The 14864-nt window shown below is 44.3% G+C and overlaps 2 protein-coding genes across 3 annotated transcripts in view; one reads left to right on the forward strand and one right to left on the reverse strand.

Annotated features, from left to right (window-relative positions):
- cog5 (component of oligomeric golgi complex 5) overlaps positions 1–14864 on the reverse strand; it is a 102292-nt gene that overhangs the window by 67897 nt on the left and 19531 nt on the right. The window lies entirely within an intron of this gene.
- LOC146276887 (G-protein coupled receptor 22-like) lies at positions 11000–12880 on the forward strand. The gene is made up of 3 exons (XM_084701616.1): positions 11000–11122; positions 11433–11579; positions 11829–12880. Exons 1-3 carry the CDS (start codon positions 11000–11002, stop codon positions 12873–12875), a joined length of 1317 nt encoding a protein of 438 aa, XP_084557742.1. The 3' UTR covers positions 12876–12880.

Consider the following 14864-nt stretch of genomic DNA (forward strand, 5'->3'; position numbering starts at 1 on the left):
TCTCACAGAAAAGTATTGCAGTAACACGTTTTGCTATACACATGTTTATTCCCTTTGTGTGTATTGGAACAACAACAAAAAAAAGGGAGGAAAAAAAGCAAATTGGACATAATGTCACACAAAACTCCCAAAATGGGCTGGTCAAAATTCTTGGCACCCTTAACTTAATATTTAGTTGCACACCCTTTGGAAAAAATAACTGAAATCAGTCGCTTCCTATAACCATCAATAAGCTTCTTACACCTCTCATCCGGAATTTTGGACCACTCTTCCTTTGCAAACTGCTCCAGGTCTCTCTTATTGGAAGGGTGCCTTTTCCCAACAGCAATTTTAAGATCTCTCCACAGGTGTTCAATGGGATTTAGATCTGGACTCATTGCTGGCCACTTTAGAACTCTCCAGCGCTTTGTTGCTATCAATTTTTCGGTGCTTTTTGATGTATGTTTGGGGTCATTGTCCTGCTGGAAGACCCAAGATCTCAGATGCAAACCCAGCTTTCTGACACTGGGTTGTACAGTGCGACCCAAAATCCTTCGGTAATCCTCAGATTTCATGATGCCTTGCACACATTCAAGGCACCCAGTGCCAGAGGCAGCAAAACAACCCCAAAACATAATTGAACCTCCACCATATTTCACTGTAAGTACTGTGTCTTTTCTTTGTAGGCCTCATTCTTTTTTCGGTAAACAGTAGAATGATGTGCTTTATCAAAAAGCTCTATCTTGGTCTCATCTGTCCACAAGACGTTTTCCCAGAAGGATTTTGGCTTACTCAAGTACATTTTGGCAAACTGTAGTCTTGCTTTTTTCTGTCTCTGTGTCAGCAGTGGGGTCCTCCTGGGTCTCCTGCCATAGCGTTTCATTTCATTTAAATGTCGACGGATAGTTCGCGCTGACACTGATGCTCCCTGAGCCTGCAGGACAGCTTGAATTTCTTTGGAACTTGTTTGGGGCTGCTTATCCACCATCCGGACTATCCTGCATTGCAACCTTTCATCAATTTTTCTCTTCCGTCCACGCCCAGGGAGATTAGCTACGGTGCCGTGGATTGCAAACTTCTGATAATGTTGCGCACTGTGGACAAAGGCACATCTAGATCTCTGGAGATGGACTTGTAACCTTGAGATTGTTGATATTTTTCCACAATTTTGGTTCTCAAGTCCTCAGACAGTTCTCTTCTACTCTTTCTGTTGTCCATGCTTAGTGTGGCACACACAATCAAAGCTAAGTGAACTTCTCTCCTTTTTATCTGCTCCCAGATGTGATTTTTATATTGCCCACACCTGTTACGTGCCCCAGGTGAGTTTGAAGGAGCATCACATGCTTGAAACAATCTTATTTATCCACAATTTTGAAAGGGTGCCAAGAATTTTGACCTGCCAATTTTTGGAGTTTTGTGTGACATTATGTCCAATTTGCTTTTTTTCTCCCTTTTTTTGTTTTGTTCCAATACACACAAAGGGAATAAACATGTGGATAGCAAAACATGTGTTACTGCAATACTTTTCTGTGAGAAATACTTGATTTTCTGGAAACATTTCTGGGGTGCCAACAATTTCGGCCATGACTGTAAGGATACCGAGTTCTGATTGAATATAGCTGCCCCTTGGAGGCCGCAAGCCACGACGAAATGATTCCCCACAAAGCCAAGGGCCCCACTCTAACAACCTGGTAACTGGAGGCGACAAACTGAGAAAAAACGTCATGAACGAGGATGGCAGAAAAGACAGAGAGAGAAATGGGAAAGAACTTGATGAATCTAAAAGGATTTCAATAGACATTGGCATTTCCACCATGAATAAACAACCCATCTAAATAACTTTCAATGCCAGAGCTTGTTGGCCCCAGACATCAAAATAGGACATGTGATAGCAACAGATTCTCTGTTTCAATTTCACAAGGCAAAACATCCAGATGGCCAGTAAAAACTGCGGAAAAACAAAAACAAACGCTTTATTTCCGCTCTCACATCGAAGGACTGTAGTAAGGGAAAACGGCATATGATGGCACTTATCAGTGTGAAAATTATTGCAAGACAGTAACAGTATAGCGCTATGTACAGCACAGGTGTGAAAGCCATCAAGGCAACAAGAGCAAGCGTGCTGTAGGGGGGTATGCTTGTTCAATACAGCCTATGGAAACTGATGAGCATGCCTCAGAACGACATAGCATAGCAATCTATGATCAAACACAGACTGGGAAGACAGAACACAGTTATGGGGTGGCCAGCTCAAGCATTTCCTATCCAACACCACTTTCCACAACAAGAAGAGAAGACACAAGAAACCTCAATTTATCAGCTATTTCAGCCAACCGACCCTGAGTTCACTAGACACCTTTCACAGATAGAGTTCAAGCAGCTACTATTAAAAAGGCTGGTCAAAAGCAAAGCCAGCTGGTCAAAAGCAAAGACCATGAATGACCTAGCCTGACGTTGTCATACTCATAATTCTAGTCAGAATATGAGTCTGATAACTCCCCGTTGGGCTGTGAGTATGGGGCGTGTTTCAACCTAACTCGTAAAACAAATGCCTCTTCGCTCAATTGGATAGACCTACAACCAATCAGAGCAACGTAATATGTTGTTTGTTGAAAACAAATTCAACCCAAGCGCTCTTTGATGACATGGTTGATTACGTTACTGTTGATCATCTATCCATCATCGTATAAAGCCCGCCCTGACAATTTAATTGGTCCGAACAGCTCCTGTTTGGGTATAGTTTTTTCTGCAACCGAGCTACTCCAGACCCACCTTCCCAATCAAATTGTTTTGTGGGCGGGGCTAAGTTGGGCTGTCAGCCAGGCTATGAAAGACCAGCTTTTCTTGTCATTTCTATTTACTTGATATCTGGGACTCTAGATAGAAAGGAAGGCCAATTTCATGACAGTCCTCAGTTTTAGTCATCTTAGAAATGACCTATTTACTACTTACTACACTCAGGTTGGTGCAGATGACAGGGGGGCTGGTTCTTTAGTGTTTAAAAGTCGTAAAGTTTGAGCTGGAAATAACTGCAGCAAAAGCTTTCTAATCAGAACAAAGTTGATGGTCAGAAACATTTGGGGTTTGAGAAAAAGGCGCAAGTTTAGATTGGTGAGGAGCAATTGTCTCACAAGTGTAGACACAAGGAAAAAGTGTCAACTCTGACTATTGGGATCCACCCAGGAGTTGGACTGGGACCGAGGTCCCTTTCTTTCCAGAAAGTTTAAACATACCTAAATTCACAGAAGGATTGGAAACACTCTAGACTAGAACAGCGTTGCACTGGTTTCCATTCAAGATAGGAAATATGCTTGGTCATTTATAGAGCTGGGGAAGACACACACACTGACATGCAAAATAACATACGCAGCCTGGAAGAGAAAAGGAATTGAAGAACAACAGTGAGGGGAGCCAGAGGAGACTAACTGAGAAGAGGAGTAAGCCTGTCATACAAATTTCACTTTCACAGGTTTCTAGAGGAAAATGGCTTAAAATAGCCTGGCAATCAAAACATCTGTAGGGGAGGCAACACTACAACTGTTACCATGCTTTGCTAGTAATAATACAATTTCCACAAACCTCTGGGTGACTTGTCGTCTCTTATTTGCAGCTCCAATGTGTGTTTGTGTGAGTGTGTGTGTGGGGAGAGGGCAGTGGAGTCATCCTAAGGTCATGTAACACATCCCTCCCTCCCAGAACCTCTCAATTTCACTATTGTGTCGAGGTCCATGGTAGTGGCACTGTAGTCATAGCTGAAATTATGTGTGTGAGTGAACAACTTAAATCCTGACCGAGCCAATCTCAATCCCAACCAATGGTGGTGTAATAGATCGTGGTTTATCTGTGTGGATCCCCCACTACGGTTCCGCAGGCATGTGAATTGAGGATTAATTACAACGTTAAACCATCATAGTGTGAAGTATTTTTCCTGCTGCTTTACTTTTCAAAGTAATAATTCCCTAAATATTAATGCAGAGTTGGAATGAAGTTATACAGATAAGACAGATGAGTGCTGTGTTTTACTCTAAAACAATAGATTAGATTATTCACAAGCACAAATTCACAATAGCTGCAACCATATATGAACATGCCATTATTATGGACAGATGACAGAGAGCTACTTGCAGTTTTTTATTCCATCTGTTCTCCGTCTTCAGACTCCTCAAAGACAGTAGTTCCGCAGAAAAAAACTGAACTGTGCAAATATACATAATTAATTGAACCCAGCTCAATCTTTTTCAACTGTTGTTCATGATTTAATGTGTAATGTGTGTGAGACACAGGAGACCCTGATAGAACCAGATTTTACCATAGCAGGAACAGAGTATTTCTCTTTCATCTCCAAGCAACAGGCTAACATTACTGTATCACACAGAGTGGGGGGTAGACAGTTTGATGCTTACACTGAGGAACATTTTAGAACTTAGTCTGACCTGCCAGGTTCTCACCATGTCCACTAACAAAGGCCTCTCCTTGTTTGATCCCTGAGGGATACTGTGTTATTATCTGAGGGCTTACGTCAAGGCTACAGTCTTTTTCCAAGAAGTATACAAGTTCAAAATGTTTTATGTGCTATTCCAGATCCACTAGACCTCAGATATCGCAATTTAACTATATAGCAATTTGAAGTTTGTTAACATTGTTGTAAGTCAAGCTCAATAAATCAGAATCAGCTTTATTTGCCATGTAAGTTCACACAAACAAGGAATTTACTGTGGCAGCAAGGTGTATATGATAAAAATATACGAATCTTAAATATAAAAATTAAAAGTAGAAATTCTACAACAGTAGAAATAATTCTAAACAATACTATACAATGTAGAATATAAAATATAAAGTAAGATGTCAAATAAGTGAACTGACACACACAGCCTCTCTCTAAATTACTAAAAATGTCCATCTAAATAAGTATACATTTAAATTACTAAGCTAAAGTACTATAATAATTGCATTTTAAATTTTATTATTGGAAATGTGCCCTGTATGTAGACACGAACTCCACATAAATCCTTGAGACACTGATGAACTGAACTAACATACTGTGAGGAGGACTATGATTACATGCAGTACAGACATCATTTAAGACCGCTTGGCTATACTGCTTATCAACACCTGCCCATAATAGAGACACTGGGTGAAGTCATCCGAAAGGGTCATTGAGGTCATTGACTTTGTGACCTCTCAGCAGGTACAGCTAAGTCACCGCAAACGAGTGGTGGGAAGTGTGTGTGTGTGTGTGTGTGTGTGAGAGTGTGTGCAAGTGTGTGTGTGAGTGTGTAGAAATGTGTGTTTGTGGTACAAAGGCTGTCTGAGAGACTAGTCTGGACTGAGTGCAGACAGTGTATGTCTGTGTGTATGCGTGTAAGTAAGTAAGACTTTATTTATATAGCACATTTCATACAAGAATTGCAGCTCAAGGTGCTTTACATAAAATCAGCAAAAACAATATTACAAGTGATAAAATTAATAGATCTAAAACATATAACAAACCAGACTAGCCGCACTTTCTGCGGTCTCTTGAATCGGTCTTAGACCCGAGCTGTCACTTGCATTTTCCACACATTTAACAACCCAGACAAGCCGCACTCTATCTGCAGTGAGTGAGTGAGAGAGAGAGAGAGAGAGAGAGAGAGAGAGAGAGAGAGAGAGAGAGAGAGAGAGAGAGAGAGAGAGAGAGAGTACATGTGGTACAGAGTCTGACAGACCAGTGTCACCTGAGAGCACCGTAAGTGTTGATTGGGTCATAACTTCTCATTGCTGGAGACAGTTGATTGCACTGAGATCCTCATAGCCAACCCTAGCAGTCTTCTAATAGGCCTACAGTACAGTGCTGAAGTTGACATGTTAATTAAAGTGTTTCCCACACAGAGTAATTAGTGGCGGTGCGCCACAGAATCAACACCGGCCGCCACATATTGCGTTTCGTAAAAACATTATATATGGTAATATATAGGTCAAAACACGCAGCGTATTCGTTCAGCTGCATTTCCCTGCTCTCCCTCCGTCTCGCTGTCACTCAAGCGTCTTTCTCACATACGCACAGTCACAACGTCAGCACACGTTAGCAACGATGCATACCTACGCCGTTCTAGTAAGACCGACAGCTATATCAACGAGGCTTCAGCATTAGTGCCGTAACTAAAGGTCTAGGAAAGTTGAGGCTACTTTTCGCTACGTACCTATGGACATGTCTTAATCGAAGGTTCTTCGTTCTTTTGGTGAGAAGTCTCAGGAGCTAGCTACTTACCCGGCGTCATGGAGCCGACCAGTTAAATAGTTATTTAGCACTAGCGTTGCTAAACACTGAATTAAAGTTGAAAACCAAGTCAGCAGGAGGCACAGCCAGGGTTCTCAGGTCTCTCTGAACTTCCGGCTGATTCTTGCATGTCGTAAACACTGAACCTTGCCTTTCTGTTTCAGCTCTGTCGGCTCTGCTCATGGTGCTGCCAGTACACATCCCATACGATGCACACACAGACATACACACAAAGATACAAACATACCTTTGCTGGCTTGGAAAGGCACACAACCTCTCACTCACCCACCCTTCATCACACACACACACACACAGAGACACACACAGCTCTCAACAGTCTGTGCCGCTGGAGCGAGATAAAGACATCAGCAGTGACGGGCTCCGGCGCTGCTCCCCCCTTCTCTCTCGATCTTTCAAACACACACACTGCTGGTCCCATCCTTGCCATGCTCTCTGTGTGTCTCTCTGTGTGTCTCTCTGTGTGTCTCTCTGTGTGTCTCTCTGTGTGTCTCTCTGTCTGTCTCTCAGTCTGTCTCTCAGTCTGTCTCTCTGTCTGTCTCTCTGTCTGTCTCTCTGTCTGTCTCTCTGTCTGTCTCTGTCTGTCTCTTCTTTGGTGAAAAGACAGGTGTGGAAAGAGGGAGTTCCTTATACTTCGTATAGAGATGCTACCACTCCCAACATATTTAGAAAATTCCTGCAGCATAGTGGAGCCTGTTAAGATAGTCAAGAGTATATCTTCTCCCTACACGGTTACCCTGAGTGAACTGATAGTGCTTGAGGATTTCTAACTCGGCAGCCCTGCTTTGGCAAAACTGCCGCCACCGTTGTCATGCCAATGCCAGAGGGGTTGGCTATGACAACAGAGTGGCTACCGGGACAGTAGAATATGGCAGATTACATGCCTGCCTTCCGATTGGGACAATTAAGCCCCTGTGCCTCATCCTATCTGACGGCTCGGCAAACACTGACACCTGATGATAGGCCAAAGGTCCTCCTGGTTTCCCCGAACGTGAGTGAAAAGCTCCCCTTACCAACGCCACGGTTACTGTGCTAGGCTCTCTGGGGGAACGCAAATACAAAGGTGTGGGGTGGGGGGGGGGGAGAGAAAGAGAGAGATTATGAGGGGAGTATGAGAGAGAAAGCGAGCATGAAAGAGGGACAAAGAGAGTACAGATAGTTTGTTTGTGAGAGAGCACGCGCAAATGAGAGAAAGACTGCCATTGGGAATGGCAAAAGGTGTGTGAAATAGAGACAGTTGGACAGAGAAAGAGAGCCTTTTTAAGTCATGCAAAATCATAATTGGTGGGGCATTTATTACAAAAGGAACCAGAAGCTGAAAATACTAGTCCCAAAAAATTATATATATACACAGGTATATATTATATATATATTTTTTGCTAGTATTTACAGCTGCTATATATATATATATATATATAATGTGTATATACATATATGTATATATACATATACATGTATATGCAAAGCATCAAGCAAAAACCAGAGCTGATGCTAAGGGAACAGATCAGAGAAACAGTGACCAGAGTGATAGAGAAAAAGAGAGCCAAAGACACACTGCTGGATAAAAAGGAGGGAGATGAGTAGGAAGGACTATTACAGCTTGTAGACAGAGAGAGAGGGAGAGAGAGGGAGAGAGACCTAGCAAGCGAGATAAAGAGAAGGAGGGAGGGGGAGCCTAACAGCCAGGGCAAGACAGAGAGTGGCACAGCAGAGAGGGAGAAGACAGAGAAGAGGAGAAGGAGAGCGCGTGTTTGTGCTTCCAAGCCTGGATCCCTAAAGCATATCCCGGCCAACCACCAACAGCAATCGTGGAGATACGGGACTAAGGCTCTGCACCTCTCTCCATCCCCTCAGACAGACAGCCTCAGCTTCCTGTCCCCAGCCCTGCAGTTTGCCGAGTCACACCTGACGAAGAGTCTCCGGTCGACCTAACGTATAATTTGTCTGTGTAGACTAAGAGTTGAAGGGCGGGGGGAGGACAAGGAGATCGTAGAAGGACCACTAGCTGTCTGAGAGGTAAATATCACACACTCTTTTTAACTGTACCGGGCTCAACGCAAATGCACAATTACAGACGTGTCATTCCAAATGGACATTAATAACAGCTATTGTCTCAAATCATGTTAGGAAGACAACTGTCCTTTTCTTTTGATATTGTACACAAGACCACTGTGGTCAGATTGTTAGTTGAAACTGTTGCCCTAACCACACAACAACAATGACAACAGTGATTGCACGGACAGGGGAGGCTATAGAGCATACACAGAACACAAAACAAGTATCCCATCACAGCGAAACAGAAAATAGCCTGGCGACTTGGTCTAACTTATACAGATGGCTAAGGCTTTCCAAACTGTGGAGGTGGAATTTGTAGTGGCTCACCTTGCACTTTGCTCCCCTCAACACTTGCCGATTTTGGCGCAATTTGAAGAAATTGAGGCTTTGAATGATTGCGCGATAGAATGAACGAGATGCTCATACAGTCTTCGACTCATGAGTTTGGGAGTTGCATGCACACACACAGAGTACAGACAACATCAGACACACACTTTGTATCCACGAACACACACACACACACACACGTGCAGCCATCCTGTGCATTCACCAAATAATTGAGGGGCCTTTTGAATGATCATTGTGTCTCGCTGTGCAAAATCTTTGTTGTAGATCATCATTTCTGGATCATATGCTCTCATCTGCTCTGTCATATGGATTGGTGTCATCAGCATTAGTTCCCACCTCCCTCTCATGCTGTGCTATAACTATGACAAGAAACAGAAAAAATGACAAAGGATGAAAAGATGAAAAGAGAGTGAGAGAGAAAGAGAGACATGGTCGCACAAAGGACCAGTACACAGGCACAGAGTTCATTTGCAAAACAAATGCCGTAGGGACACCCAACAAAGATAGAAAAGCAATTGATTACACACACACAAACAATTCTAACACCAGCTGATGAAAGCTCTGAAACAGAGAAAACCCACTGTTTAAAACCACAACCTCTTGATGAGTTCAAAGTGGATGACTGACGGTCCGATTGTTTAGATAGAGGATAATGGCGAGCACCAATTAGGGAGCTTTAGGATCTTAAGTGGCACACTTGGTTTGCAGTCACTCATTCAAGACTTTCCTTTCATTAAAATTCCCTCCTTCTCCCCATCTCTTTGTTGTACAGGATTAAGGGGACACGGTGATGGAGGGAAAGTCGCACAGACAGTCACCATGATGTAATTCCCCCTTTCTTCTACAGCGTGATAAACGAAAGAAGAAAAAGTGAGAAAAAGAAAAAGTCCAAGTCTGGCAGTCCGAATACCTACCTCGAACTTTGTTTATTGTAACCCTGCAGAATGTTTGGTCTGTGACCTTTGACCTTTCGGTTGGGTCAAACTGAGCGTGCTCCAGAAGTCAGATGGCCTCCTTCCCGTGGAATACAAAAGAATCTGAGATGACCTACATCAGGGCCATTTACCTTCATTAGATCTATACTGGACCTTCAACTAGCTCTTTGAGGAGACACTGAAGGTGTCTCCCCCCTTCCACTCTTAAAGACAGGATAACCTGAGTTTTGAATTGTTCTGGTACTGCGAGCTTTACGAGGGGCGAAGGACATCAGAGCCCATGGTTTCGAAAAAATACAAAGGACAGAGTAGAAAAAAGGGTGGATGAAAGAAATCATTGATTTCAAGAACCTCGTGGACTGACATGCCCATCCTCTCCGCCCACTCAAAGACGTGTGTGTGAGTGTGTACAACCGCTTACAGAACCGGCAGTGCTCTCTCCTCGCTGAAATGCCATGTTTCTGTGGATGTAAAAGGTCATGATCCATTTATACTTGCTGTGTTGGACCCAGTCCTTCAGTTACTGCTGTGATAAAGATAAACACTCTCTGAGAGACACTCTCTTCTGGACTTGATCCATCAATTAAAGTCCATGGGAGATATACCATACAACCCACAAAAAAAGCCTCTACTGGCTGGATCAGCTGTGTTGAAAAAGGGCAGTGACAGCACCATGCAGTAAAACAATGGTGGGATCCTGTGATTTTCTATTGAGAGCCAAGAAAATCCCTCTAAAATGCTTAATGTACTCCTGAGGTGGAGAAAGTATTCACGGGAGGGGTGAGTAGGCTTTATGAACTGTGGTGTGTGTATGTGTGTGTCACCCTCACTTTCATCTTGATCTATAGGGGTAAACCCCTTCACAAGGGTTTTCTTCGAACTTCACAAGGCCAGTTCTCAACATTGGCCTCTAGACACAACATACTGTATACTCAGTTTCACTGTGTCCAGAGAGATGTACACCACAACCACAACAACAAACATAGTGATTGCTTCTGCAGCACCAAAACAATTACATTCATGGGTCAAAAAAAGAAAACAGCTGATATATAAGCCTAGACATTCCCCGTAAACAGATATAGAGAGACGAACACCATCTCTACAACAAGCTGCCAGTTAATCATCCTTGTCTGCCTTCACCGGCTTCCCAACAACTGGAATGATGTGTAATGGCCCTCTTTCTGCAATTCCATCAAGATTAGGTTGTGAATAAAAACATGTAAATAAAAATAATAGTGAATGGAAATTGTAGTTTTATGAAGACGCATTTAATGGATAACTTTTGTGGGACTTTTTGTTTACTCTCACACAAAAAAAGAAATTGAGAAAAAACATCAAAGACAAGTGGTCATGCATAAACTGGACAAGGCCCAAGCTGAATGGTTTCTCCCCCTTTCTCCCCAGGATAATGCATACCCCCCCTGTGCTGACCTCAGAAGCCACCATGAGCAACATGACTGTCTTTGACATTGCGGAACCCTCCGACCACTCCATGACCCCACCCATTGCACCCTACCCTCTCAGTTTCCAGGTAGACATTGTGACATGGCTGGCACATTCAGATTGTTCAGATGTTTAAAGGTATAAAATCCATGCTCAAAGTCAGACAGGTACATTTTGTGACTAGAATCTTTCAAGGGAGTTGATTTTCAACTCCACTGAAAGACAAAATATTTTAAAATAAAAATAATAAACCTGTTCTTCATAAATTTTAAAAGCTGCAAAGAAAATTATTTGATTCACTGGCAAGTGTCTTGGACAGGACAATATATGATTCCCAGTAAAGCCAGTCAACACTCCTCTTTCCATCTCTCTGCCTCCTCCTTCTTCTCCTTCTCTAGGTGTCTCTGACTGGGTTCCTGCTGCTGGAGATTGTCCTGGGTCTGAGCTCCAACCTCACCGTGCTGGTTCTCTACTGCATGAAACAGAACCTGGTCAGCTCCGTCTCCAACATAGTCACCATGAACCTCCACGTTCTTGACGTTCTGGTGGGTGGCCAAACAAGCAGACTCCTACAACTAACCCCGCTCAAAAACCTCTGTACAATTATATTTCTTCAACCTAGGACGAGGCAAGAATGGAGACGGAAGGAGGGATTTCTGTAGTCCATATTCTCCTCTGAAGTTCATCTTCAATCATATTTAGTAGGATTACAGCTGCAGATCTAGGTGTCTACAAGTGTCATGGTCTTTTCATGATTGAATCGAACTTGTCATTCTGTCTTTCTGTTTTCTAAGGTGTGTGTGGCGTGCATCCCTCTGACGACCGTGGTGGTACTCCTCCCCTTGGGCGCCGATACAGCCTTGATTGACTGCTTCCATGAGGCCTGCGTCTCCTTCGCCAGTGTTGCCACCGCCGCCAACGTCCTGGCCATCACCGTGGACCGCTACGACATCTCCGTCCGCCCTGCGAACCGTGTGCTGACCATGGGCCGGGCAGCAGCCCTCTTGGGCTCCATTTGGGCTCTGTCGTTCCTCAGTTTCTTAGTGCCCTTCATGGAGGTGGGCTTCTTCAGCCATTTCGACTCAGACTATGGCTTTAACCAGACTACCGTGCTCCCTGAAAATGAGTTTACCACAGAACAGGGACTGTACTACCACCTGCTAGCCCAGATTCCCATATTCTTCTTCACAGCTGTGGTCATGCTGGTCACATACTACAAAATCCTCCAGGCACTGAACATTCGCATAGGCACACGCTTCCAACACAACCCACCCAAGAAGAAGCCCAAGAAGAAGAAAACTATCTCCTTGACCACGGCGCCACAGGCCGAGTCTACGGACGCCTCCCAGAGCAGCGCGGGGGTCAGGGGCGGAGGGAATACACCATTGGGTATGCGGACATCAGTGTCTGTGATCATTGCGTTGCGGAGGGCGGTGAAGCGCCACCGGGAGCGGCGGGAACGGCAGAAGCGCGTCTTTAGGATGTCACTCCTCATTATCTCCACCTTTCTTCTGTGCTGGACACCGATCACAGTGCTCAACACGGTTATTCTAAGTGCTGGCCCCAGCGATTTCACTGTCAGGCTGAGGTTAGGATTCCTTGTAATGGCCTACGGGACCACCATCTTCCATCCACTGCTCTACGCCTTCACCAGGCAGAAGTTCCAGAAGGTTCTGAAGAGCAAGATGAAGAAGAGGGTGGTGTCGGTGGTGGAGGCTGACCCAACTCCTAACAATGTGGTGATCCATAACTCTTGGATCGACCCCAAAAGGAACAAAAAGGTCACCTTTGAGGAAACGGAGGTTAGGCAGAAGTGTCTATCCTCCGTGGATGTGGAATAAGTTGAAACCGAACAGCAGCATTGAGACAACGTGGAATAAGTCAAATTGACAAATTTGAACAACCTGGAATGGAATATGCCATTGGAAAACGAGGGTGCAGAGTCGGTAAAGATGAGCCACGGTTGGGGGGGGGCAATAATGGTGTGGAACACAAGGAAAAAATGATGTGAAGTAGCAATTCATTTTAAAAGGGAAACCACAGCACCGACACCGTTATTTAATTCAAAGTGTATTACATGTAAAGCCCCCTGAGGGGGATAATTTATTATTATTTATTGTGTGATATGATGGACTGGTGTCAATGACATTTAAAAAATGCTGTTTAATGTCTCTACTTACTGCATGGCATTGTTTTAGTAATATATTAGACTATATTGTGTACAGCCATGTACAGTATAGAAACAAAAATACATTCACACTTTAAGACTAAATATTTGTCCCTTTTTTAAATAAATAACCTAAAAAAACAAGACGAAGAGTTCTCAGTCAAACACTCAAGCACCCATTTTGCTTCATGAACTCGGGCACTTGGGCACAGAAGACATTGAGGCAGCAAAGCTGAACAAATATTTACAGGGATATTTTGTTTCCGGTTTCCTGTCTCCATCTGCCTGTTTTGTGTGTCACCACAGAGAGAAAGCAAGCAAGGGATGGGCAGAGGAGAACCAGCACATGGCCAGCACTTTTCAATCAAACGCGTATCTGGTAATTGATCATGGCGTGGCCAGGACAGGATGTGGCCGTGGGATTTGTGCATGGAATGGAGATGTGGGATCCAGCCTGAGATGACTCCAGCTGGATCCCTCCCCATCTCCCTCTGTAGCCTTGTGTTAACCCAGCTGCCGTTCTACCATTTACATCCTATCTGGTGTCCGGCCAGGCAAAACCATGCTCAATAACAGCCCTGATTTCCTTCAAAATCACCTCAGGCTCGAATGTCAAACCATCAACTGCTAGCGTCTGGGGTTAGTGCATAGCTATCAACCAGTAGAGGTGTTGGTCCTGAGGGAGGACGGGTGGGGGTTGTGACTGCTCCTCTTAAGCCCTTGGCTGGCAGTAGTGGGGAGGGCATGTAATGCAAGCATGACTGTGTTAAGAGTGTGCGATTGTAAAATGGGATGTGCATGTGCTAAAACATTTCTCCCTTGCGTGCCCCCCCACCCCTACCATCATATGTGTCACCCCCAAGGGCAGGGTGCCACAGAGATAATGGCGCTTGGTTGTGGCAGACCATGCATCAACATCACTCCACGCTGACACTGGAAGGTCACTCCACGCTGACACTGGAAGGTCACCATGGCCCCCTCCAGAGAGATGTGGTCATCATGGTCTCACACACTGAATACCAACACTGAGAGGAGGAGAGTGGAAGTTGGAGGGCAGGTGGGCAGGGCGGAGATAGGAGGGTGGGGGGGCTTGGGGTTGGAGGTCAGGTGGGCAGGGCGGAGATAGGAGGGCGGGGGAGGGGGGACTGGAGGAGGACATGAGGGGGACAGGAGGGTCGAGATGAGAAGGGTAGTAGGGGAGGAGGGATTGCATTCTCACACAATGCATATTATCTGAACGATAGCTTCATGACACTGGACTGGCCATTTGTCTTAACTGCCGATGAGAGAGGCTCTTGTGCTGGTCGAGTGTGTGTGATGTTCGTCTTGTCAATGTCAACAAAAAAAAACACATTTAAGAACAAGCAGTGTGACACAGCTGGTTCTGCTCCGTTTGTGGGAGTTGGTCTTGTGCCATATCAGCAGAGAGAGCATGCAAGGTTAGATAAAAAAAATAAAGTATATATATATAAATTAATAAACCCCTGTGGAAAGTGTTTGGTTGGCCAACACACAAAACCTCTGTAGAGGTCAAAAGCAGGGCCTGTGGTTGGTCCTGAAAAAAACAAATAAAACCACTGCCCAGCTTCTTTAAAAAAAAATATTCTGACAGAGAACTCAACTTCCCATTGGACAAATCAATCAGCTTGTTTTATGGCTTCTT

The sequence above is a fragment of the Hypomesus nipponensis genome, chromosome 7 (assembly GCF_054491055.1).
Source record: "Hypomesus nipponensis isolate SF chromosome 7, ASM5449105v1, whole genome shotgun sequence".
Lineage (NCBI taxonomy): Eukaryota > Metazoa > Chordata > Actinopteri > Osmeriformes > Osmeridae > Hypomesus > Hypomesus nipponensis.

Bases quoted from the DNA above. Each gene is read 5' to 3' on its own strand.
- LOC146276887 (XM_084701616.1), top strand. From the start codon at position 11,000: ATGCATACCCCCCCTGTGCTGACCTCAGAAGCCACCATGAGCAACATG. The intron at 11,123-11,432 runs GTAGACATTGTG...CTCCTTCTCTAG, and splicing joins CCTACCCTCTCAGTTTCCAG to GTGTCTCTGACTGGGTTCCT. The intron at 11,580-11,828 runs GTGGGTGGCCAA...CTGTTTTCTAAG, and splicing joins TCCACGTTCTTGACGTTCTG to GTGTGTGTGGCGTGCATCCC.